At 41.0% G+C, this 26728-nt stretch overlaps 1 protein-coding gene across 3 annotated transcripts; it reads right to left on the bottom strand.

Annotated features, from left to right (window-relative positions):
* Positions 1–1190: 1190 nt before the first annotated feature.
* On the bottom strand, positions 1191–26536 carry LOC122491435 (OX-2 membrane glycoprotein-like). 3 transcript variants are annotated; one of them, XM_043594170.1, is made up of 6 exons: positions 25937–26536; positions 22615–22699; positions 12435–12755; positions 9640–9912; positions 7531–7638; positions 1191–2610 (listed from the first exon to the last, which is right to left on the bottom strand). In XM_043594170.1, exons 1-6 carry the CDS (start codon positions 25946–25948, stop codon positions 2603–2605), a joined length of 807 nt encoding a protein of 268 aa, XP_043450105.1. In that variant the 5' UTR covers positions 25949–26536; the 3' UTR covers positions 1191–2602. The 3 variants fall into 3 exon arrangements, with proteins under 3 accessions (XP_043450105.1, XP_043450107.1, XP_043450106.1); XM_043594172.1 differs by lacking the exon at positions 22615–22699 and having other exon boundaries at positions 9640–9907; positions 25937–26068; XM_043594171.1 differs by lacking the exon at positions 22615–22699 and having other exon boundaries at positions 25937–26063.
* Positions 26537–26728: the final 192 nt, after the last annotated feature.

The raw sequence follows: 26728 nt of genomic DNA, 5'->3' as shown, positions 1-26728 counted from the left end.
GTTTTCATTATTATTCTATTTGTTAGGTGATCTGTGATCAGTGAGTATGACTCGATGAAAGCTCAGAGGATGGTTAGCACTTTTTAGCAATAAAGTATTCTTTAACTGAGATATGCGCATTGTTTTTCAGACATAACGTTAATGCACACTTAATAGATTACAGTATAGTGTCAACGTAACTTTTATAGGTACTGGGAAAACAAGAAATTCATCTGAGCCCTTTTTAAATGATATTTGCTTTTTTGCAGAGGTCTGAAACCAAACCACAATATCTCTGAGGTACTCCTGGATTAGTGACAAAGAAGGATTCGTCCTAGGGTTCTCTGCACTAAGTTATGATGAAATGATGAAATGTTTAGGCACTGTGAAGATACCTGTTTAACAAGGAGTTTCCTTGGGAAAGACTCACAAAATCTTCTCATCAGGTGGTCTCCGTCTTTGCGTATACTTTACAAGATCAGTCTTTAATATTGTCCCTGAGACCATTTCAGGGGGCCCACGAGGTCAAAACTATTGTCACCATCATACAAAAACATCATTTGCCTATTTCACTTTCATTCTCTCAAATGTGCTGTGGAATTTTCCAGAAGCTGCACGATGTGTAATGTTGACATCATTCTGATGGCTAATAGAATACATGCTTGTATATTTTTTTTCAAATATGTAAGTTTTAATTTCAAATGTGGTAAATATTGGCAAACACTTCTCTTTACCAGAAAGTTCTTTGGGGTCTTCAATAATGTTTTTAGGGATGTTCTAAACTTTTGAGAACTGCTGCTTTAGCTATCCTGCCTGATCTGGCAGTTGAGATACAAAGATACAGTAACGCAACAAAACGAGAGGCAGGGTGGTGGCTCCTATTCAATTCAAAACTGTGTAAGCTAATCAGTTTGCAAAGGTTGGTGTCAAAAAGCAAAATCAAAAGAGCACATGCAAGGAAGTGCTCCAAAATTGACCATATCACATCAAATGGACACAGTTACCAAACTGATAGAGCTCCCTCTGGCTAGATCAAGGATATCTGATTTGTGACTTTGTGACTAATCAGAAATGTTAGTGGCATCTTCTAGTGGGTGAGAGATAGATGGGAGGGGAGGGTTTCACACACAGAGGGAAAGTATAAAGATTATCACTAATGTCTACCACATTCCCCAAAAGAGTATCATGAACCAAATATTTAGCCTTGACACTTTTACTTTTAATCATTCAGTATTTTAATACAAATATATGAAATAATACAGAATTAAATAACATATGAAAGGCTTAAATATACAAATATCCAATTCAACAGTGAAAACAAGTTAAGTTTTAGTCACGGAGTAGAGAGAAGAAAGCAGGCAATACTGAAAAAGTCACTAATTTGGTCTTGTGAGTAATAAGAGTTCAAAATTGTTCCACTAGTTCGAAAAATCTATTTAGGGGTCACGTGGGTGGCTCAGTTGGTTGAGTGTCTGACTCTTGATTTCAGCTTGGGTCATGATCCTAGGGTGGTGGGCATGAAGCCTGCTTGAGTTTCTCTCTCTCTCTCTATCTCTCTGTCTCTCTCTCTGTCCCATCCCCCCTCAAAATAAATAAATAAAAAGGAAAGGAAAGGAAAGGGAAATATATTTAGACCAAAGGGATCTATAAACCCATACATGCCTTCTCTGCTATTATGAGAAGTTAACTCATGAGAAAAGAAGACAGGAGAGAAAAGCATTTGAATTGACTGTTATTTACAAAGCTTCCTAAATGCTTATTCTTATCATATGTTTTCATTACACAAGTTTGAATTCACAACGACTAAAATAGGACTGACATCTTATGAGTCAAATGGGACAGGAAATGCAAACTTTTTTAAATATGCGAGCTGTTGGACTAACAATACTTATTCTTCTATAAAAATAGATAAGTAAAGTTAAGGTTGCCGATGTTATTTTGCAATAAATTCAGTCCCACATTCGTTGTGGTAAACGTCACAAAAGAACATGAAATACAGCAGTGAAACCAAGGACTTTAGAAAGACCAGCTATTAACAATGCAGTGAAGAAACACATGAAAAAACAGACTCATGGACCTAAGAACAATATGGAAGAAGAGAAGGAACATCAACAGAAAGCTTAAAGGTAGTCTCAGAAAAGTTCTTTGGTCCTCAACACCTTTCTGTATTCTCCTTTCTCTTTTTCATTTCATTATTCATTTTCTTTCCTGGAATTACATCAGTTTTTAGAGCAGAATGGCAAATTATCTGGTCCAACTTCTTAATTTTCTGGATGCAGATGTGGAAGCTCATTGAGATGAAGTGATGAACGTGGGGCTGCCATCAGCTGGAGCCAGAGTCAGTCTCTGAGTTGTGGCTACTGATCCAGAGTCTATTCAACAGGACAACACTGCCCTACTTCACAAAATCAAGTCCTACAACAGACTTGAGAGGTGAAATGACTTCCTTTTGGAACACTCACCAGCACTGGGTCGCTTACATGGCAGAAGGAAATCTTGAAATTCTTAGGTCTTTTACCCCTACCTCTTTTGTTCTTGGAGAATGACCCTTTTCCTCCTGCCTTTCTCATGAATCAGATTCAAGTAGACCAGGACATAATATTCAGGGTTCTGTGTGAGTCTTCTAGGGCTCTAGATAAAAGAAAGAACAAGATACTAACTTCAAACATGTATAATTTCTATACATAGTGGTATGTATTTCTATAAATAACAAAAGGGTCACTAAACACAGAATACTCCTGTGCATATTTAATCGGCAAAGATAAGGACATTTCTTGATCCAATGTGACACAAGGACACTGTGACTCTTTAAAAGGACATAGGTAGGGACTCCTGGGAGGCTCAGTCGGTTAAGTGACTGACTTTGGTTCAGGTCATGATCTTACAGTTCATGCATTTGAGCCTCATATCGGTCTCTCTGCTGTCAGAATAGAGCCAGCTTCAGATCCTCTGTCCATCTCTCTCTCCATGCCCTTCCCCCACTCTCTCTCAAAAATAAACATTAAAAAAAATGTAATTGCTTAAAAATAAAAGGACAGGTAATTCTAGGAAAAAATGTTCTGCAGAATCACTTAAGACTACAACTGAAAAAAACATTAAAGAATTCCAAATGATCTGGGGCACCTGGGTGGCTCAGTCAGTTGGGCGTCTGACTTCAGCTCAGGTCATGATCTCTCAGTTCGTGAGTTCGAGCCCCATGTTGGGCTCTGTGCTGACAGCTCAGAGCCTGGGGCCTGCTTCGGACTCTCGGTCTCCCTCTCTCTCTGCCCTCCCCCACTCAAGCTCTGTCTCTCTCTCTCTCTCAAAAATAAATAAACATAGAAAAAAAACTTTTTTTTTTAAAGAATTTTAAATGATCTATGTGTATTTTATTTATAAGACCTTGAGTTTTGCTTCCTGTGGATATTAACTTGCTAGACATTGGGTAGCATTCATGTGTCACAAAAAAGACACATGGAGGGCCTTTCAAGGGCCATCAGATTTCTAGCACATAAACTGAAAGGATGTGGGCCTCCCCTCAAGGCGTGTAGTTAGTGAAGTAAAAGGCCTAGGATTTTATCTTGGTGCCACCTCTCATTCTCTATGTAAATCGTAAGTATCCTAAGTAACTCTTCACCAGAAACTGCAATGTTTTAAACTTGCCAAGTTTAAACTTGCCCAGTATCCACTATCTGTGGTAAAAGACATAAAGCAGCTCAGGCAAGAATGCCCGGGCTTAAGATTCTGTTGGCCAATGACTCTGTAATCAGATCATGCCCTGCCATTTTGAGATGATGGACGGCATCTGCACCCACTGGAGTGTAAACTTTTGTAGAAAAATCAGTTGGAAGGCAAGATTTCTCCCGGCGGTATTGACCTAAGCAGTTCAGTAAAGGTTGCTTAACACTTCTCTCATAAAAAGTGCCACATCTCTTCTGCTTGGAGCTCTGAGGAAACTGGAGTAGGGGTAAGGACCACCCCCGCCCCCACAACCACTCTGCATTAGGGAGACATAGGTACAATTATTACGCAAAGCAAAGATTTGCATTTGTTTTTGGAAACAAATATTTTTTGTATTGCCCTTACAACTAATCACTATTTCACCATCAAAATTATTGAGCACTTCTGGTATTTGACATAGTACTAAGCTTAAAATAAGAGAAAGTGACATGATTCCACTGAGGGCACAGTGTTTTATCAACACCTCCATTGTTATCAATGAAAAGACAGCCCATTTAAAGGTCAGGTTATTATGGAGTGAAGTGAAAGAATTCAAGGTAATTATACAGGTAATGTTGGTGAAGGAAAAACCACTTTGTTACAAAATAGTTGGATGATTTGAAGAAAAAGTGAAGTTTGGAATAGGCATTTCCTACGGTTGTGTAAATTTTTTACTGTTTTCCACTTATACTTTGACTCAATCAAACAAAAGAAAACTGCTACTCAAACATTTCAAAAAGTGAGATGATTATCTGTTCAGATCTGCCCCCACGTGAGGTTTTTGTTACTGAGAAGCACGTAATCATTGGTGGGTTGACTAACGAGAAATAAGAGGTTATTTTCAATCCCAAATTTAACTTCATTGTAGTATATGTGGAAGGGAAAAATTTATGACCTCAATTGGGTTTTAATAGAATATTATAGAGTAGGGGAAATTTTCCCTAGGAAATTTTATTTTTTTTTCACTTTCTATTTCAGTAATAAAGCACTACATTCATGAAAGAAAATAAAAGGGATTTTTTTTTGAAAACCTATCAATCTATTATTATCTGGTTGTTGTAGTCTCATGGGAAGTAACTGTGATCTGATCCTATCAGGAATGCAACAAAGAGAAACTGCCTCTAACTCACCATACCTTCCTCCGGAGGACACCTTTCCTGGTGAAAAGAACAACATTCTCTCTGGTGTTAAACAGGATCACAAGAAAAATAGATCCTAATTTGTACAAAAATAACAGCATCATTACAGATTACCCCTCTATCCTGAAACTGTAAGTCTGCTGTGCTTTTGTGAGCAATGAATAAGTGATTTTGTTGCGTTTGTTATGGACCTAACAAAGAGTCAAACCCTTACTTAACTAGATTTGTCTTACCACCCAGCAGCTTCTCAGAGATGATTTCTTTGCCCACATTCAACTAGTGCAAGAATTAATTCATCCTTTCTCTCCTCTTTCTTTCTCCGTGAACTATGAACACACACACACACACACACACACATTTAGTTCCCCCTCTTCACTTCCTTATTTCTGAACAGTTGCCATTTTTTCCAGTAACCAGGTCCAGAAATTTGGTGTCATTTTTGACTGATCATCATGTTCCCCTGCCCATCCAAAAGTTTTATGTTTTCAGATGATGGAAAGCAAAGAGAAGAGAAAAGGAAAACCCAAAGCAAGGGTAGGGAAAAAGTAGGAAGCAAATGTAGTAGGACTGTTCACTTTCATCACAAATTGATAATCAAAATTTGTTACTTAAAGAAATTTTAAACGTCAGTATCTCCGATGGTTTTCATCCCTTTCTGCGAACTTTTTGTATAACTTAAGTTTTGGTCCTGAGTGTTTAAGTCTCCAGAATAACAAACACTTGGTTTTACTAGCTATTTCAGTGTATGGGACCTACTAACATTTTTGAAACCCACAAAACAATTCAGCCACCCAAAATATGCCACTTCACATTCAGCGTAATTAACTGAGTTGGCCACATGTCATGAAGATATCATCAGTAAATAGCAATTCTAGTGCTTACAAGATCCTAGAGAGGTGCAAGTGTTTACTTCATAAATGAGAAAAGCCTGGGTACAAAGATAAGCTGACTCCCTTTGCTTCAGGAATTGGAAAAGGCCTTGAACAATTCTTTTTCCCAGAAAACCTAAGAGTTAATGAACAAAGGACAATTATTCTTCAAATGCCCCATTCTAGTGGAATTTACCTTGGGCTTGAATAGATTGCATTGTAAGATTCTTGTCCAACAGGGACTTTTTAAAACAAATTTGAACACTTCATACTTTTTTTCTTCGTACTTTCCAAAAGAATACAGCAGTAACAGCAAGCTAAGACTAAAATAAATGCAACCCAATAGTGCCTTTCAAGTCAGAAGTCCAGGGTATCACAGCTGGAAGAACATTCTGGCAGAGGTCAGGAGACCAAGGCCACGGTTCTCGTCCTAAACCTGTTGTTAACTAGCTGTGTGACCTTAGGAAAAAAGTCAATTTCCCTCTCTGGCTTCAGTTCCTAACTGGAAAAACGAAACGTTTGGATAGAGTCAAACAGCCTTCTGCCTTCGACATTCTGCAGAGCACTAATGAATTCTATGGGCTTATGTTTACATGCAATAAAATTATCTGATATGTAATCCCCTCTCCCCACAGAACACATTCTTTTGACTACTTTTGCAAAGGGATCACTGGCACTGAAGAATTATTGTTTTTTATAAAATGACATTAATCTGGTGTTTATATAAGGTTTATGCAAAATTAAGTGTTTGAAAAACCTAGCACATGAGAGATAGCTCATGAGACATAAAAGAAAAAGGGGGAAAAGTAGCGCTTCAGTGAAGTTTTTAATAGAAATTTAAAATAACACTCTAAACCAACATTTTCTTCCTTCCCTTACAGTTATCTGAGATGGTGAAAACTCCCATATCAGCCTTTCACCCTCGGAAATCCCCATCAACATGCCATAAACTGCAGCTTTGCATTAACTTTAATAAATTATGCATTGTCTTCAGAAAACAAAAAAATTTAATTCTCTCTTTCTAGCTGACTCCTCTTGTTTTACAGCGTCTCATTTTATAATATCTCACAATGCTTTAGACTCAGCATTTATGAGGTACTGAAATTACAATAAGAAAAGGAGAATTGAAAACATCACTTTCAAAATCTATCCTTCCATCCAGCCAGCCAGCCATCCACCCATCCATTCATCCACTGATTCATTCACTATTTTAATGAACAGCTATTGAGCACCTAATAATATACATAAGATGTTGTGATAGATGTTGTAGGGGACAGAGAGAAAATGTGCAGTCTATAAGGACAGAATGACATAATGTAGTTAGAAGATTGCCTACATGTTGCCTATAGTGTTTGAGACATAGTAAGAGTATAACAGAGAAAATACTATTTAATTAGTGAGTATATTGGATAATGTCAGAGTCTGTTACATGGAGTAGCTGGCCCTGGGGAGCGCTGTAAAAAGAAAAGAGATTGTCCTTCTCAGTAATAAGTGGAAGAACACAGTGTGGACGCTGAGACTTCTCTCCCTGGTATTGCCATCAGCTGATTCAACAATGGTTGGATCAACATTTTCCACATTTCCTCTCATCAACCCTTACTCTCAAGTTACAAATAATTAGCCACTAAATGATCTTAGGAAACAAAAAGCAGAAGCATCCAGTTTTAACGTCCAATTGCAAGAAAATGACGCTGACGTGTTCTAAAATACCAGAAACATTTAGGTATTTCGGAAACAGCGAAAACACATTGTTGCCACCCCTTTTTTACGTCTTCACGCGACCCCCCCAAATTGCTATTAAAAAGTCATTTGCTTCCTTCTGTGTATTTCTCGTGATCACTCACCTCGGTCTTGGTTCCGACGACGTTTCCAGTATAATAAGATTGAGATTAAGACCAGGAGAATGACCAGGGAAACAATACTTAACAATAGTGGAACTGAAAACCAAAAGCCTATAGATGTTGAGGGGGAAAAAGGAGACACAAAGTCATAAGAAGCTGTTGAGGCAAAAAAGGATAGAGAAACAGTTGTGATTAGTTTTTCCTAGAACTGAGCTTAAAATGAAAGCTACCCTTAAATATATATCTATTGAAGTTTACATTCATGGCTTTATATTATTTCGATAGCATTTAGTTAATAATAATCTAACCACACGGTTTATGTGGTTGCTATCTCTTAAGACCTTTGAATGTGTGGTTTCATTTAGTCCTCAAAACAGCCCAAGAGTTAGGTATTATTATTATTATCTCACATATACAAACAACAACAATAGAACAAAAAACTGAGGCTGAGAGAAGTTAAGCAAGCCCAGAATCAGAGTAGTAAGCAGCAGAACCAGGGCTTGGTCAGAGCTTGGTTTGCCTCTAAAGTGCATATTCTTTGCCTTACGGTCCGTGAAAGTCATATATTTATTGAGGGCGCTTTGGAAAATACAGAGTAATAGAAAGAAAAAAAAATCATGCATCTCATGATTCCGACCCCAGGAGTAACTCATCTCAATGCTTTTACTGTATGTCTTCTAATCTGCATCTTTGTTATTAAAGCTCTTTCCACGGCCAACAAACAAAGTTCCTCAGCATCACTCTGCAATACAAAGACGGGAGGAAGAGCCTCCTGATTTGGGAGTTTCCAGCATCTTCCCCATACCTCCATAAAGGGATTTGTTACATCATAATTGAATCGGGCACCTTCAGACAGAGATGTGTCTAAGTTCAACAGTTTCTGTGCTTGACACATGCTCGAAGCGCGGGAGACTTTTAGTAAGCGTTCGCAGAACAAACAAACATTACAGAAATGATGTTCACACATTATACATGACATAAGTCGATTTTAGCATTCTTGGGAAAGAAGACCAGTTCCTTTTCAGCTTCTTGTTTTTCAGGGAAATTGACCCTTTGCCTTGGCTGAAAATGAGGATCTCTCTTCACAAGTATCCAGATCTAACACTGCATATCTTTTGACCAAATTTACCTAAATGTCAACTTTTTGATTCGTCTGTTTTTTACAAGGACCCCAAAAATGACTACAGGAAATTTTGCTTAGAGGCCACCACGCCAATAAGGCATACACAGGAAAAAGCTTTTCCAAGCTCTGTTGCTTAAAATCCTCCCTGAAAAAAAAAAAAAAAACCAAAACCAAAACCCATCAATACCTTTTTAGGAGGCTTATTACAGACAGCCTCATCCAGAGTTGGTGCCTCAGAACCACAGAGAGAAAGAAAACCGTGACTATTCGCAAAGTGTCTTGCCTCTAAAACGGCCACTCCCTTTATTCTCCCACCCAGAACCTTTACTTCTTGTATCCATGAGACCCAGAGATAGCAGTTTAGAGAAAAACACAAGAAAGCAAAAGGGGTTTTGAACAGGAGGCAGTTTGTTTCAAAGGGGTGAGGTAAACACCTTCCGATAGGCCTCTTTCTTAAAACCTCCGTTGCCCCTTTTCCACAGCGTAGATTACCAAAGCCTTTATTGGAGAGGTCACTTCTTCCAGGAAATCTCCTTGATCCCTCCAGATTGAGCTGACGTCCCTCCTCCCCGCCCTCAATCCTCTCAGGGTGCACCGTAGCTTTTTTATTGAAGCATTTAACACACGGTTTTGTAACTGCCCACTCTGTATTCCCAGTAAACCAGAAGCTTTCTGAGCAAAGGGACTGAGCCTTGCTTACTGTCACATTTCAACAGTCCCAAAGCCTGGCACAGAACAGATACTCAGTAAATGTCAGCAGTGTGGAAAAATAAATGAATGGATGGATCTCAGCAAAAGCATTTGGTATGTGGGCAACATACCACATTTACCAAAGTAAAATTGGCTTTATTGGCTTCCTCAACCCTGTTTATCTTTCCCCACTTATGCCATTCTCTCTCCTACTAGCTCCTTTGCTAAGAAACCAACAGGCTCGCAAAACATTCACTACCCTCCAGGTGTGTGACACATCTTTGCCCACCTTCTCTTACCTTTGTCCAAAGTTTGCCTGACGCTGGTCATAGTCCCCAGGTGTAGCACCTGGCAGATTACCTCCTTCCCCACCTGGCTCTTGGGGTCTTTGACCTGGAGGACACTCGTGACAGACGTGGTCCCATTGGGGTGTGAGAGAATCTCAGTACTGTTTTCAATCCCTGACCCAGAGACCTTCCAGGAGATCACAGGGGCTGGGCGGGCATTGGCAGAGCAAGTGATATTTACGTGGTCTTCGAAAAATTTATAGTGAAGGAACACTGTGGGCTGTACTGGGACAAAAAAAAAAAATGATGGTCTGCCATCAGTTAAGCACCACATTCTCCTCAGAGGATGAAGGAAGATCTGTACAGAAAGACACTGGGGGCTCAAGACATAAGATGGCACATCCAACCCAAACTGGGGCATCTCAGTTCTTCCTGTGTCTAATTCTCTGGCCGGCAGGATGGAAACTGGCCTAGTACAACCCGGCAACAAGAAAAATCCTCTCTGTCGTTTCTCTGCAGGGGAATTAGCTGAATGGATAAAGGGCATCTTCTTTCCCATACAGTCCAGAGCTTAATTATTCTGTTCTCTTTTTCCACGGGCAATGCAGCACCTCTGCCTTCTTCTGGGTATTCCTCTCATAGTCTGACAATAGCCACCAATCAGCACTTCCATACAGGTAGCTTGCACTTCTCAGAAGTACCAGGGCAGTTTCAGAACAGAGAGCCCGTAGAGGGACTGCTGCTTAGGGATGGCCTTTCTCTGCTTGGAGCTGGCCCAGGGAATGAGATGTACGGAGGAGACTTGGAAAGTCCCTGCTTGGAGTATCCATAAAAAATGTAAATTAGAAATTCACATGCCCATAACTATAAAATCACAGAATGACAGTTGGAAAGACCTTGGAGATCACCTGAATGGAGTTAAAACAAGTAGTTAATGAGAAAAGGATATTATTTTAGTCCAGCTGTAATCCTGTTCCCTTCCAAAAGTCCCTTGACTGATGAATTCATTGCCATCGTATATTTTTCAATGTGCAGTTTATCTCTGCTGAGCAAATGCAGTTTTGCTTTCCTGTGGTTGCTTCAGAGCCCTCAAGATAATTAAAGGGCAGTAACTAAATGAAAGCCTGGTCTGTCCTTAGAGGTTCAAGAGGTGGGAGGGTGACAGTGGGCTGGAGGAAATGGGGCCAAAGGGCTGTGGCTTTTTCCAAAGAGTATCCAGATACTAATGTCAAGGGGCACTGGGGGAAGACAGATAAAAGTGAGGGAAGATGAGTAGGGTTGACATGGTGAGACTGGGTGGCAAGGTGCTCTGGTATATCCAAGGATGACTTAGATGAAGGCTGTAAGGTGTAGCTGGAAAGGGTCAGAATGGAAAAGAATGGGGTTACTACCCGGAAGACTCAGGGGAGTGTGGTTTTCAGGCAAAAACTATTACAAAATATTAAGGGTAAAGTATGGGGGGAAGAAGATGAAGGAGAAGAAGAAGAAGAAGAAGAAGAAGAAGAAGAAGGAAGAAGGAAGAGGGAAGAAGGAGGAAGAAGGAGGAGGGGGAGGGGGTGAGGAAGAGGAGGAAGAAGTGGCAGGGGGAGGAGAAGGAGGAGGATGGAGGGAGAAGGGGAACAAGAAAAAGTAACAGAAATGAGAATGACACAAGAAGGAAAAAGATGAAAAGTGATGAGGAAGGGGGAAGGAAGGAAAGAAGGAAGGAAGGAAGGAAGGAAGGAAGGAAGGAAGGAAGGAAGAAGGGAAGAAGGAGAGAGAAAAAAAGGAAAGGAAAGAAGGAAGAAAGATTGGAGGCAGGGGGAGAGGAAAAAAGGATACAAAGAGACAGAACAGAAGACATAGAATCAAGAAGAAAATCTGACATAAGATTCTGCAGAGAGGATTCACTATAGGCAAAAATAAGTGAAAGAAATATATATATATTTATATATATATATATATATATTTTTTTTTTTTTTTTTTTGGTGTTGCCATATGTCCCTCGCACTCTTGTGTACTGAGCATCCTCTTACCCCAGGTCCAATATTCTTAGTGTGTTCAAACTCTCACTTTAACATTCCTGATAACTATGTCTAAATTTGTCTTTTCCCTTCTAAACCTACCACCAACTGTGCTATGCTCCAAAGTTATGCCTCATTCCCACTTCTTAATTCTTGATCTCAGTTATGTGTCAGTTAAAAGGAGAGGAATCTTGTCAAACTAACCCTATTGGGTTGTAAAAGAATGCTTATTATCCAGTTAAATCTCTAGTTGGCCTCAGGTATGAAAGGCCTTTATGGTACATCCCCTTTCAATCCCGAGAGAACTACATTAAACCAAAATGAGAGGTACCACATAACTGGCTTCAGGTTATCCCAATCTGGCTCTTTCCTTAGATCCAAAAATGTTTATGCTGTTAGGGACTTTACAGATAATCTATTTTATACTTATTGTGTAGATAAATAAACTCTGCTTCAGAGGGTGGACGGGACTCTTCCAGGGTCACATGATTGCTAATGGCAAAGCCAGGTCAGAATCATATCACTACTTAGGAGAACCCCATTATCCTCACCATCGTCCTTAATTTACCCTTGCTGACAACACAATTCCTCAGAGCAAAGATAACTCCAGGCAGAGATTCAATGTGGCCCCATGAACTCTTCCAATAACCATAACTACATTATGGTAGACATGAGAGGCTAAGTTTCTTCTTATAAACCTTTCTGAGGTTAAGATCCTGAAAAACTAGGCACCATCACCATGTTCCAAACATTCTTGAAAACAACATTTCTAGCCAGAGACAATGTATTATCAGAGATTCTCACCAGAGAGGGTGAGGCAGGCTTTTCCTGAGATCTTCCCGGAACCAAAAGTATTGAAGAGGCACTTGTAACACCCTTCATCCTCCAGGGTGGTATTCCAGAACGTAATGGTTGAGTTCTTGAGTTCCAGCTGGGTGATGTTTATCTTGTCCTTATAGGCAGGTTGGACTACAACCCCATGGTTCTTGCTGAAGGTGACCATGTTTTCTGGGCTTACAGCCTTGATTTTCTGCCATGTCACAATCAAGACTTCCTCGGAATTTTGCAGAGAGCATCTTAAGGAAGCAGGTGTGTTCAGCAGCTCTTCTTCATCTTGGGTCACCACTTTTATCATAGAATCATAAAAGAACATTTATATTTTAAAATTTAATACATACAAGTACACACTTTTCTGATTTAAAAATGCATGTTCAAAGTTAAATATAGAAAACATAGGGGAAAATGCTGGAGGAAGGGGGACAGTGGAGAAGAAGGGGGATCTGGATTTTCCTTGTCCTTCAAACATGGCCTTATTGAGGTCAGAATACTTGGAACACCCAGGAAATAGATCTGCGGAGCGACAGAAGGATCTCCACGGTTGGAAGGAGATAGCCTGGCAGGATTGAGATGCATGTGTGTGTGAGTTGTGGGAGATAAAATAGTGCTGTTATGGAGAAGTGGGAACCCCCTCTGTGAAGAGACAAAAGGGAAACAAAGAGGGGCTGTGAAAGCACAGCAGTGAGTTAGCACAAGAGGAAAACCTCTCTGGACCATGGACTAGGGAGCGAAAAGTACTGAGTGTACTAGTTTGTTTGTGCAGTCTTTGGAGCTGAAACTCTCAGGTTCTGGAAGTGCACGAGTTTCTTTGGAGCAGAGCTGTGGCACGCAATCCCGGGGAGGAGGGAGCTGGTCCCAGAGGGCACAGCATGATGTAGTGATCTTTGGGGCACAATGGAAGAGAACAATCCCCTTCCTGGACTACTTTAGAAAGAGAGTTTATTGCCTCCGCAAGGACAAAAGACCCCACAGGTGTGAGCCAAAGGTCTTTCATCAGCCGGGTGGAAAGGCTCTACTCTGGAGCAGGAGAGCAGATCACTGTCACGCCAGTCCTTTAAGACTTTGGGTTTTGAATCCCAACTGAGTGCCAAGGAGAAGGCACAGGAGAACTGTGGTGCAGGGCAAGCTGACCGCCCTCGCTATTCTGTGAGGACTGCCTGAACAGCGTGGGTTGAGATCCCTAGTTGAGATCCCAATCTGAGACCCGTAGATTGGGAGGACGTCCCTTTTTTCCTCCCTAACAACAATGCGGTGGGACTTCAGAGAGCAGCACAGTTGCCCCCAGTGGAGGCCGGACACACTTACACCTAACCCCTCCTCTCCATGCCTAGCAACTGCTTATTTACTGAAACAAGACTGACCCAACACAGCCGGCCTTGCTTCCAGACCAGCACAGCCACCCCCCAAACACACACCAACAGACAACTCTGGGTTTCTTTTTTCATTTTTTTCATTCCTCTTCTTTTTTTCTTTTGGAATCAGGCTCAGACTTTCTGATTTGTTTTTTGTCATTTCTTATTACATATTTTTTATTTGTTTTTTTAAATCCTTTTCTTTTTCTTTCCTTTCTTTTTCCTTCTGCTTTCCTCACCCCCCCCCCCCAATTTCTTTTCCTTTCACTTTCCTTGGAATCAGCCTTACAGTTTTTGATTTTCTATTTGGTTTTCTTTTCTCCCCTTTCTTTTTTCTCTTTTTTTTTTTTTCAACGTTTATTTATTTTTTGGGACAGAGAGAGACAGAGCATGAACGGGGGAGGGGCAGAGAGAGAGGGAGACACAGAATCGGAAACAGGCTCCAGGCTCTGAGCCATCAGCCCAGAACCCGACGCGGGGCTCGAACTTACGGACTGCGAGATCGTGACCTGGCTGAAGTCGGACGCCTAACCGACTGCGCCACCCAGGCGCCCCTCTTTTTTCTCTTTTAATGGGATCCGGCTCCCCTCCCCTTCCTTTCTTCCCCCAGGGTTGCTTCAACAAACAAATCAAAGCACACCTAGTTAAAGGTCCAAACACTCCCCACTACAAGCAAGGAGGAGCTTTGCAGAGGACTGACCAGTGGCATAAAGCAACCAAAATGCAAGAGGAGAGTACACTCAACAAAACACCAGAAACACTTCCCAGAGTGCCAGGCCCTCAACAGTGTATGACCCTTTTTTAATATAGCATTACTCTCAGGTATAGGACACATAATATGCTTTTAAAATACACAAAAGACAGAAACTTAGCCAAAATGACAAGATGGAAGAATTCTCTCCAAAGGAAAGATCAAGAAGAAATCACAGCCAGAGACTTGCTCCAAACAGATATAAACAATATAAATATATTCATAATAACAGTCATAAGCCTAATAGCTGGGCTTGAAAAAAGCATAGAAAACACCAGAGAAACGCTTGCTGTAGAGATCAAAGACCTGAGAACTCGCCGAGATGAATTTTAAAGAATGCTATAGATGAGACACAAAATAAACTAGATATAGTGACAGTGAGGACCGAAGAGGCCGAGGAGAGAATAGGTGAAATAGAAGATAAAATGATGGAATATAATGAAGCAGAAAAAGAGGGAAAGGAAATTACTAGACCATGAGGGGAGAATTAGAGAACTAAGTGATTCTATTAAATGAAATAATATCCATATCATTGAGTCCCAGAAGAAGAAGAGCAAGAAAAGGGGCAAAGGCTTATTTAAATAAATTATAGCTGAGAACTTCCCTAATCTGGGGAAGGAAACAGGCATCCAAGTCCAAGAGACACAGAGAACTCCCTTCAAAATCAACAAAAACAGGTCAACATCATGACATATCATAAAGTAACTTGCAAAATACAAAGGCAAAGAAAGAATTCTGAAAGCAGCTAGGGACAAAAGGTCCTTAACCTACGAGGGTAGACACATAAAGTTAGAGGCAGACCTGTCCATTGAAACTTGACAGACCAGAAGAGAATGGCAGGAAATATTCAATGTGCTGAATAAGAAAAATATGCAGTCAAGAATCCTTTATCCAATGAGGCTGTCATTCAGAATAGAAGGAGAGATAAAGTTTCCCAGGCAAACAAAAACTAAGGGAAATTGTGACCACTAAACCAGTCCAGCAAAAATTCTAAGGGGGACTCTCTGAGTAGAAAGCAGCAAAGGCTACAAAGGACCAGAGAACATTACCAGGAACACAAAATCTACAGGTAACACAATGGCGCTAAGTTCGTATCTTTCAATAAGCACTCCGAATGTAAATGAATTAAATGTCCTACTATAAAGACACAGAGTATCAGAATGGATAAAAAAACAAAACAAACAAACAAAAAAAACAAGATACATCTATATGCTGCCTACAACAGACTCATTTTAGACCTGAGGATACCTGCAGATTGAAAGTGAGGGAATGGAGGGGCGCCTGGGTGTCTCAGTTGAGCATCTGACTTTAGCTCAGGTCATAATCTCACAGTTGTGAGTTTGAGCCCCACATTGGACTTTGTGCTGATAGTGCACAGTTTGCTTCAATTCTCTGTCTCCCTCTCTCTCTGCCTCTCCCTTGCTTGCTCTCTCTCTCAAAATAAATAAACATTAAAAAAAATTTAAAAAAAAAAGGAAAGTGAAGAGATGGAGAACCATCTATCATGCTAATGGATATCAAAAGAAAGCCAGAGTACCACACTTATAACAGACCAACTAGATTTTAAAACAAAGACTGTAACAAGACATGAAGAAGGTCATTATATTATATTTAAGGGGTATATCCATCAAGAAGAGCTAACAATTGTAGCACCCAACATAAAAGCACCCAAATATATAAATCAATTAATCACAACCTAAGCAAACTCACTGCTAATACCATAATAGTAGGAGACTCTCAAAAATAAATAAAACATAAAAAAAAAATACAGTAGAACAGATCAATGAAACTAAGAGCTGGTCTTTTGAAAGAATAAACAAAATTGATAAACCCCTAGCAAGACCTCTCAAAAGGAAAAGAGAGAGGACCCACAGAGATAAAATCATGAATGAAAGAGGAACGACCACAACCAACACCACAGAAATACAATTATAAGATAATACTATGAAAATCATATGCCATAAAACTGGACAGTCTGGAAGAAATGGACAAATTCCTAGACACACGCTACCAAAACTGAAACAGGAAGAAATAGAAAATTTGAACAGGCCCATAACCAATAAAGAAATCAAATCTATAATCAAAAAGCTCCCAACAAAGAAGAGTTCTGGGCCAGATAGCTTCCCAGGGGAATTCTATTAGACATTTAAAGAAGAGTTAATACTTATTCTCCTCAAACTGTTCTAAAAATACAAAGGGAAAGAAAGCTTCCAAACTCATTCTTGGAGCCAGCAAAACCTTGATTCCAAAACAAGACAAAGACAGCACTAAAAAGAATTACAGATCAATATCCTCGATGAACTTGGATGCAAAATTTCTCAAGAGATACTGGTAAATCAAATCCAACAGTACATTAAAATAATTATTTACCATGATCAAGTGGGATTCATTCCTGGGTTGCAAGGCTCGTTCAGTATTCACAAATCCATGAATGTGATACACCACATTAATAAAAGAGAGGATAAGATCCTTTCAATAGATGCAGAGAAAGCATTTGACAAAATGCAACATCGTTTCTTGATAAAAACCCTCAAGAAAGTAGGGATAGAAGGATCATACCTTAACATCATAAAAGCCATATATGAAAGGCCCACCACTAATATCATCCTGAATGGGAAAGTACTGAGAGATTTCCCCCTAAGACCAGAAACATGACAGAGATGTTCACTGTCACCACTATTGTTCAACATAGCACTGGAAGTCCTAGCCTCAGCTATCAGACAACACAAAGAAATAAAAGGCATCCAAACTGACAAGTTAAAAGTCAAACTTTCACTCTTCATAGATGACATATAAGATACTCTACGTGGAAAACCCAAAAGATTCCACCAAAAAAACTGCTAGAACTGATACATGAATTCAGCAAAGTTGTAGGATATAAAGTCAATGTACAGAAATTGGTTGCATTTCTATACATCAATAATGAAAAAGCAGAAAGAGAAATCATAGACAAAAATAAATTCAAAATGGATGAAAGACCTAAAGGTGAGACAGGAAACCATCAAAATCCTACAGGAGAAAACAGGCAGCAACCTTTTTGACCTCAGCCACAGCAACTTCTTACTAGACATGACTCTGGAGGCAAAGGAAATAAAAGCAAAACTGAACTATTGGGACCTCATCAAGATAAAAATCTTCTGCACAGTGAAGGAAACTGTCAGCAAAACTAAAAGGCAACCGATGGAATGGGAGAAGATATTTCTAAGTGGCATATCAGATAAAGGATTCATATCCAAAATCTATAAAGAACTTACCAAACTCAACACCCCCCCAAACAGATAATAATAAGAATCATAATCATAATCATAATCCAGTGAAGAAATGAGAAGAAGACATGAATAGACACTTTTCCAAAGAAGGCATCCAGATGGCTGACACATGAAAAGATGCTCAACATCACTCAACATCAGGGAAATGCAAATCAAAACCACAATGAGATACCACTTCATACCTTTCAGAATGGCTAACATTAACCAGTCAGCAAACAACAGCTGTTGGTGAGGATGTGGAGAAAGGAGAACCCTTTTGCACTGTTGGCGGGAATGCAAACTGGTGCAGCCACTCTGGAAAACAGTAGGGAGGTTCCTCAAAAAGTTAAAAACAGAACTACCCTATGATCCAGCAATTGCACTACTAGGCATTTATCCACGGGATACAGGTGTGCTATTTCGAAGGGACACATGCACCCCAATGTTTATAGCAGCACTATCTACAATAACCAAATTATAGAAAGAGCAAAAATGTCCATCGACTGATGAATAGATACAGAAGATGTTGTATATATATGCAATGGAATATTACTTGGCAATCAAAATAATGAAATCTTGCCATTTGCAACAATGTGGATGGAACTAGAGTGTATTATGCTAAGTGAAATAAGTCAGTCAGAGAAAGATATCATATGATTTCACTCATGTGGAATTTGAGAAACACAACAGATGAACATAGGGGAAGGGAGGGAAAAATAAGATTAAAACAAAGAGGGAGGCAAACTGTGAGAGACTCGTAAATACAGAGAACAAACTGAGGGTTGCTGGAGGGCAGGGCAGTGGGGGGATGGGCTAAATGGTTGATGGACATTAAGGAGGGCACTTTTTGGGGCGAGCACCGGGTGTCATATGTAAGAGATGAATCACTGGGTTCTACTCCTGAAGCCAAGACTACACTGTATGTTAACTCTCCTGAATTTAAATTAAATTGAATTAAATAAATAAATAAATAAATAGTAAGTAAAATTCTTTTGCTAGTGAAAAAAAAGAAAAAATAGAGAAAAGTGCAAAGAAAACATTTATGTACATGCCTGAGGCTGTTAGAGAAATATACGTTCAAATACATATATTCAATCTTTAAGAGTAACAGAGTAGAAAAACAAGAAAGCAAACTCCCACTGAACAAATATTGTGTAAAGAATCCTTGGAAACTGAAAGTAGGTAGAATGAGGTTGAAGTTGAACACTGTCAGATAGAATAGAATGTGTTCGTGCCCAGAGAGGCAGAAGCAGGGAAAGGGCCAATGGACAATTGGCAGAGTGATGAGTTTAAGTGAAGATACAGCAGCCCCATACATTCCACACACACACACCCTGCGAAAGAAGGGGCAGTAACAGTGGCGTCTGCCTCCAGAAAGCAGTGCTGAATACGGGAACGTAAGGTAGAGAAATATTCAGGACAGTGCTTCAGGAGGCTGCATCGTAACAGACGGCTTTGGCAGCCAAATAAGAATCTACACACCCCCACATTTTTACTTAATGCAATGCAGAGCATAAGGCATGACAATAACTTCTTCCCCCACAATGCTGGCTACTCATGTTGATATGATAGATGATTCCATAGGAAACTGCAATATAAAAACAAACAGGCACAGGTGTGAGAAAGCTGACACAATGAAAGAAGAAAAATGAACTCTACAAAACCTAAGAACTCCTACCAAACGAATAAAGATATCATAAATCAAGAAACACTTTGACGTGAATAAATGTCATATCTTACATGTAAAAAGAAGCCAGCATTGTAAATAGTAGAAATTAGAGGTGTAGCAAATGACATCTATAAAATCTTAACTTGGCTCACTTAGCAAAATGGACATTGCTGAAGAGTCAATTAGTTAAGCAGGAAGATCAGATTATGAAATTCTTTCAGAATATAGCACAAAGGGATAAAGATACAGGAAAAATTAAAGAAAAATTCAAAGACCTAGAATGTTTCACCGGTAGTCCATCAAAACTTTAAAAAAAGGGGAAAAGAAAGAATAGAAGATAAAAACACTGTAAGGGACATTTCAAAATGACAAAAGGAGCAATCTAAAATAAGATATATTAATTATAAACCTTTATATGCCTAACAACATAAGCGATACATACAAAAGCCAATAGAACTGCAAAGAAAAAATTTTAAACCCACAGAGATAATGGGAGAGTTTCACTTCCATATATTAAAAAATATATATAGGGGCGCCTGGGTGGCGCAGTCAGTTAGCGTCCGACTTCAGCCAGGTCACGATCTTGAGGTCAGTGAGTTCGAGCCCCGCGTCGGGCTCTGGGCTGATGGCTCAGAGCCTGGAGCCTGTTTCCGATTCTGTGTCTCCCTCTCTCTCTGCCCTTCCCCCATTCATGCTCTGTCTCTCTCTGTCCCAAAAATAAATAAACGTTGAAAAAAAAAATTTAAAAAAATATATATATATAAAGCAAAAAAGTCAAATATAAGGATAGAGAAGGGACACCTGGGTGCTCAGTCGGTTAAGCGTCAGACTCTTGGTTTCAGCTCAGGTCATGATGTCACAGTTTCGTGAGTTCGAGCCCCACATTGGACTCTGTGCTGGCAGTGCGGAGCCTGCTTGGGATTCTCTCTCTCCCTCTCTCTCTGCCCCTCCCCCATTTACTCTCTCTGTCTCTCTTGAATAAAGTTTATATATATATATGTATATATATATATGGATAGAGACGATTTGAAAACTGAATATTTATATATGAATCATTATATATAAATTATATATGTATATGCATATAGGTATGTATTTATAAACTTTTATTCAAATAGAACATATAGGGGCACCTGGGTAGCTCAGTCAGTTGAGCATCCGACTTCGGCTCAGGTCATGATCTCATGGTTCACAAGTTTGAGCCCTATATCAGGCTTGCTGTGGTCAGTGCAGAGCCTACTTAAGATCCTCTGTCCCCCTCTCTCTTTGCCCCTCCCCCACTTGTGTGCGCTCTGTTTCTCTCTCTCTCTCTCTCTCTCAAAAATATTTAAGAAAAAACAAAGAGAACATACAATCTCTACAAACATTCCCCAAAGTTGAACTTGAAAAAGGACGCAAAATGGGGCGCCTGGGTGGTCAGTCGGTTGAGCATCCGATTTCAGTCATGATCTCACGGTTTGTGGGTTTGAGCCCCGCGTCCGGCTCTGTGCCGATGGCTCGGGACCTGGAGCCTGCTTCGGATTCTGTGTCTCCCTCTGTCTCTGCTCCTTCCCTGCTCACACTCTGTTTCTCTCTCAAAAATGAATAAAGATTAGGGGCGCCTGGGTGGCGCAGTCGGTTAAGCGTCCGACTTCAGCCAGGTCACGATCTCGCGGTCCGTGAGTTCGAGCCCCGCGTCGGGCTCTGGGCTGATGGCTCAGAGCCTGGAGCCTGTTTCCGATTCTGTGTCTCCCTCTCTCTCTGACCCTCCCCTGTTCATGCTGTCTCTCCCTGTCTCAAAAATAAATAAACATTAAAACATAAAAAAAATAAAAAATTTAAAAAAAGAGAGAGAAAAAAACGAATAAAGATTAAAAATTTAAAAAAAAAAAGGACGCAAAAAAAGCTGCTACTTGATGATCCTGAACACTGTCCACAATGCAATAAAACAGGAAATTTACATGCTTCTTTTAACTCTAATTACACCAGAAACCATAGGAAGAATAATCAATTACTATGAGTGACAAGGAGAATATAATGTATTGAAATCCAAAGAAACTGATAAAGCAGTTTTCAGAGGCAAATATTTAATCCTAATTTCATTAGGAAACAAGAGAATGAAAAATGAATACACACATATATCCAGAATCCCACACCACCTCCCAAAAATAAAAGCAGTGAGTTAATATAGATGTTATACATATATAGTTTTAGGGAGGCATATTCTTGGTAGATGTGAAAAGTTCTAGAAGCAATACCTGCCGTTGGGATTGGGGTTTTCTGAAAGTTCCTTGAGATTTTGCAGAGCAGAGATTTGAAGAAACTGCTGCTTTTAGAATGGAGAGTAGAAAAGGAATCAAAGCTAGAATTTTAACTTCTTAGGTGATTTTTCTCTTTTGACTATGGAAGAAATAATTTGGTGAGAACGTTTACGATTCTTTGATGCTTCTATAGAATTCCATTTAGATTCCCCCAGTCAGTTGGTGAAGCCTGTGCTGTGGATGGTGTGAAACCTGCCCTGCCCCCAGCTGTAAAGGCTGTCATAAAGGCACATCACATGGAAGGTGATAACAGGCCAGCAGCAAAGTGAGGTGTGATTTCCTATGAAACAGAGCAGACAGGTCTGGCCCAATCAGGAAATTCAGCAGATAAGTGGACAGCACAAGCATGTGTTACATAACAGACTGTGAACCTACGGAACCTCAATATTTCGTTCTTTTCCATAGTTTTCTATAAAAAGGGGCAACCCCATTTAAAAAGCTTACTGCTAGAATACCTTCTAAAAAGGGTATATTAATTTATACTCCCCAAGCGTTTCCCTATCTTTACAAACAGGGAATTATGTTTAAATGATATTTAGAAGTTACTCGATTTGATAGGTAAAAAACATCTTGAATTAGGAAGAATTTTTTTTTACGTCTGGTATAATCTATGAAAACAGTTTGTAAGTATCCAATGTCTTTTTCCACTTTGAAAACAAAAATGTGGAAAGCAGAAAGAACACTCCCATTCCTCCAAGCAAATTACACATTTAAATAATTCATGCAAACAAATGAACTAGCACAGGCCAAACAACAGTGGCCAAATGTTTCCATCCCAGAAATTTTGTTTCCTAGACTCCACACAGGGGAATTGCATAACTTTTTACCTTGGGCTGCCCTGCAGAGCCTCACTGCTGTGAAGAACCAAATCAGTCTGTAGGCAGACAGATGACAGAAGAGCCCAACGAACACCTGAAGACAGAAAGCAAAGCAGAGAAATGGGCATTTGGATGTGGACAAAAAGCTCAAGAAGCTTCCATCTCATTGCTACCTCCAGAAATGCTGCAGCTGAAGTTTTAACCACCAGAGAACTTTGGTTTTTTGGATGTAGAACCGGGGACTATAAATGGAAGAAATAAAAGACTGTGCTCAGGATACGGGAAGGGAAAAGCAACCGTGTGGCTCATCCATTATGGCAATCCCTAGCAATTGGAGGCCTTGCTCTCAAAGCCACTACTGTAAACAGCAAGGTCTCAAAGATGTAGGATGGTCAGGGGAAAAAAAAAAAACTGCCATAAATACATACAGAAAACACAGAGACTACAAACGTTAGAGAGCATTTACATCCCAAATAATCCACATCTGTTAACATTAAAAATGTAACTCAGGGGTAACCATCTTTCAGAAAGATGTGACTGCCTTGAAGTTTGCTGAAGTATTTTTCCCTGCGAATTCTGCAAATTTTACATGAATCGCACATTTTGAAAAAACAGTAATGTCCTTTTTTTTTTTTCTTCAATGCTTAAAGTGACTGGGCAGAAACCCCTGGCATTTTACATGGTGATATTTAATGAAATGTTATTCTGGGTATGATTTTACTATAAGATGAGAGGATGGGATGTAGACAGATTAACCTCTCTCTACAGTAGCCCCATAGATCCATTCATTTGGTCTACATGTGTGTTCATTGTAAGGGGTACAGGCCAGAAATGTAACTTTTCCCTACGTTTTTCTATAATAGAGATACATAAGAAATGTGGGTTTCTCTGTATTTTTAACTAAATTTCATTGTTATTTCACGTTGCCATTCCAACTAGAGGTAGAGACTTCATTGCAGTCAATGTCACATAATCTCTGTCAATTCAGCCCCCCGCCACCCCAGCACTTCACAACTGTTCCAGTCTCTGGCATTGCATTGCATCTCCATTCCTAGAGGCTCACACAATGCCAAGCCACGGGGCAGGGCTGTTAATCCTCGGTTACAACCATCTCTCCACGGTGGCATTGTCTAAGATGGCCGTGTTCCCCTCAAAACATCATGGTCATAGCAATTAAACAATTAAACCTTGTGCTTATAGTGTCTTCTCTTCTTCTCTTTTGTTCTCCTGATTGCGTGCTCCTGGATTCTCCCTGTGTTCAGCAAAGGGACGTTCTGCGTGTTCTCTACCTATCCATCTCTTGTCTTACTGCTCACTTATCATGATGGGGAGGCCGGTCTCTTTCCACAGTTGCCCCCAAGAAAGCAAGGCACAGGTGTTTTCTGTTCTTGGATTTCAACACCTCCCTGTAAGTTCTATTTATCATCCTCCCTGAACTCCCCACTCATGGGCACCAGGCACAGGGCTACCTTTTCAGAGCACAAATTTGTGTCTGAATATAAACTTCAGACAGACCCTCTTTGCTCTCGTAGCCTAGAAAACATTTACTTCCGCTAGGGTTGGGAAAGCTGGTTCCTCCATCACCCTGCGTTTCTCCCATCTGGAATAACATATGTCGTGGGTTTTTCAGCATATTTAGGCTTTTAAAACTCAAATGCTTAGGCTTTTGCTATATCAACACCTTGGCTTCTGAAACCAAAAAGTCTTCTTTGGCATTCTAATTCCATGGTATTTTTTTTAAAAACCATATGCCCCTCTCTTATGTGGAAATCCAAAAGCAAAGATGATGAGAAATGCAGAATGGATTGGTTCTCATAGTGAAAATCTGTGTTTTAGGATAACAGAGAAAACAGATGCATACCAAAACGCAGTGTGTAAGCTGGGAGCCGACAATATTTTTAAGAAGCAAAACACAATGATTGAGACTAGGGAATTCGGAGGAAAGCCTTGCTATTAAATATATACATAATTATCATGGGTGATGAGTTGGGTTAGCACAAACGCAGGATGCGTGAGCCAGGACAAATGACTCTACCTCTCCAAGATGTGGGCAAAATAACAGCACCGAACTCTTTTATTAAAAAGACGAAACAAAGTAGTACATGTAAGGATCCCAGAATAGTGAGTGACACAGATAAGCGGTGAATGAATATCGTTATTATTTCATCGGGTTGCTGTAACAACTCAGCATTTAAAATACTTAATACAGCGCCTAAGATACAGTAAATACCAAGACATGTTAGGTAACTAAAAAAATCCACGAATCACATCATATACAGGGAGTACAAATATTAAATGGAGAAATCCAGGAGCTCTTTGCCGACAAGGCCAAGGTTCACAGAGACCTGTGCCTCTGGCAACCAACTGCTCAGAGCCCCTTCCCCTGAGTGTCTGGGTCCAAATCCTGATCCCATCACATGCAGTCACATGGACATGTAAAAATTAACCTCTCTGCTTGTTTCCTTATTTGTAAAATTCCTTCTCTGAAGGCTGTGAAGATCAGAAGCGTCCAGCGCGAGGAAACACTAGCTCGCAGGCCACCATACTCCTTTGTTAAGATGCCGAATGACTGGCTGTGTGGTGTCGCCAGTAAACTACATCTGAAAAAAATTACCTTGAGGTATTACTTGCATTTGGATTCTAACTGTTTTATTCATTGTTATTCTTTTCATTACAGCAGCGTAAATAAAAAGGCTCCCATTCAGTTAGTAAACAGGTCCTGAATAAACAAAGGGTCTGTCTCTCTTGGATATCCTGGGGTTTAACCCGGATTTATAGGCTCTCAAGGCAAATCCTTTATGGCTCTCAAGACAAAGGGACCGGAGGATGGAAAAAGAGGCCGGTGTATCCCAGGAGGGAGCGAGCTCCCCCGGAGAGAGCGAGCCCTGAATCCTGCAGCCCCATCCCAGCTTTGGGTGCCACGACGGAGCCAGAACAGCACCGCCATCCCCTCCTTGGGACAGGGTACAACAGAACGTGCTCTGCCGCCCTCGAGCCCCGGCCAGTAAGCCAGGCCGCCGGACTGCCCAGAGGGCCCGCCGGCCGCCAGCGCGCCTCCCTGCCCAGCTCCCCTCCGAAAGAGCCCGGGAGAAGCGTCTCCCGGCAGCATCCTTCTTCCAGGACACTGGGACAGGGACCCGGGCCGCCAGGAACGGCCTGAAGACCTCCCTTCCGGAGGCAAAATCCGCTCCTCCCCAGGTGAAGCGTCGCGGGGCCAGCGCCGACAGACACCGAAGCCACAGACAGCTCTGCCCGCCGCCAGCCCGGGGCCACGCGCGCCGCATCGCCTACCCCGCGCCCGCCGTCCCGCGTCCCGCCCGGCCCGGCTCACCAGCCTCTCCATGGTCGCTCCCTGCAGCGCGGGATGGCCGGCCTCAGCTGGAAAGCCCGAGGGTTCTCGCTAAAGGAGCCAGAAGCCTAGAAGGCGCGGCCGGTCCCCGCCCCAGGAGCTGCTGAAGTGGCTCTCCTCGCCGCACCTCCCCCCCCCCCCCCCCGCCTCCCCCGCTGGAGTCCTCACCGCTACACCCACTCGCGGGAGCCAGCGGTTGGGGTTTCCAGTCTCGTGGATAAATTCCCCATCTGAAACACGGTGCATTTGTCAGAGGTGGCCGTTTTGGAAACACTTTGAGAAAGTGTTGGGAAAAACATGCACTCTTTCCATTTCCACTCTACAAGGACCCAGAGAAAAAGGAAATGGGGGGAGGTGGGGAGACCTCAATCGTTTGAGCTCTCGCTCAGGGGTATGGCTGTCTGCATTGCTCAGCAGGTGTTAATCCACAGGAGGTGAAACTGAAAAAAGAACAAAGGTTTGTTATTTGGGGTCTCGGAATTGCAATTCGGGGGAGCACAGGTTTCAGGAAACCAAAAAAGTGTTGCTCTAGTAGGGAAAGCAAAGGGGGGGGGGGTATGAGAAAGAAGGAAGGGGTAATTGTATGTTGTAGACAAAGAAGATAAGGGGGAAAGATGCTAATCTGGTGCTGACCCGTTGAGCCACTTCTGATAACTATCTTATTATTTTCTTGCTGCCGTCAGATTAAACTGCCCCTACTATGTGTTTATTAACTTCGCTGTCCTCATATGACCTGAACGCCAGTTGCTCTGTTGAAATTTAACTGCGTGAAAA

Source organism: Prionailurus bengalensis, chromosome C2 (assembly GCF_016509475.1).
Source record: "Prionailurus bengalensis isolate Pbe53 chromosome C2, Fcat_Pben_1.1_paternal_pri, whole genome shotgun sequence".
Classification (NCBI taxonomy): domain Eukaryota; kingdom Metazoa; phylum Chordata; class Mammalia; order Carnivora; family Felidae; genus Prionailurus; species Prionailurus bengalensis.
This window is presented reverse-complemented; position numbering and strand designations above follow the sequence as displayed.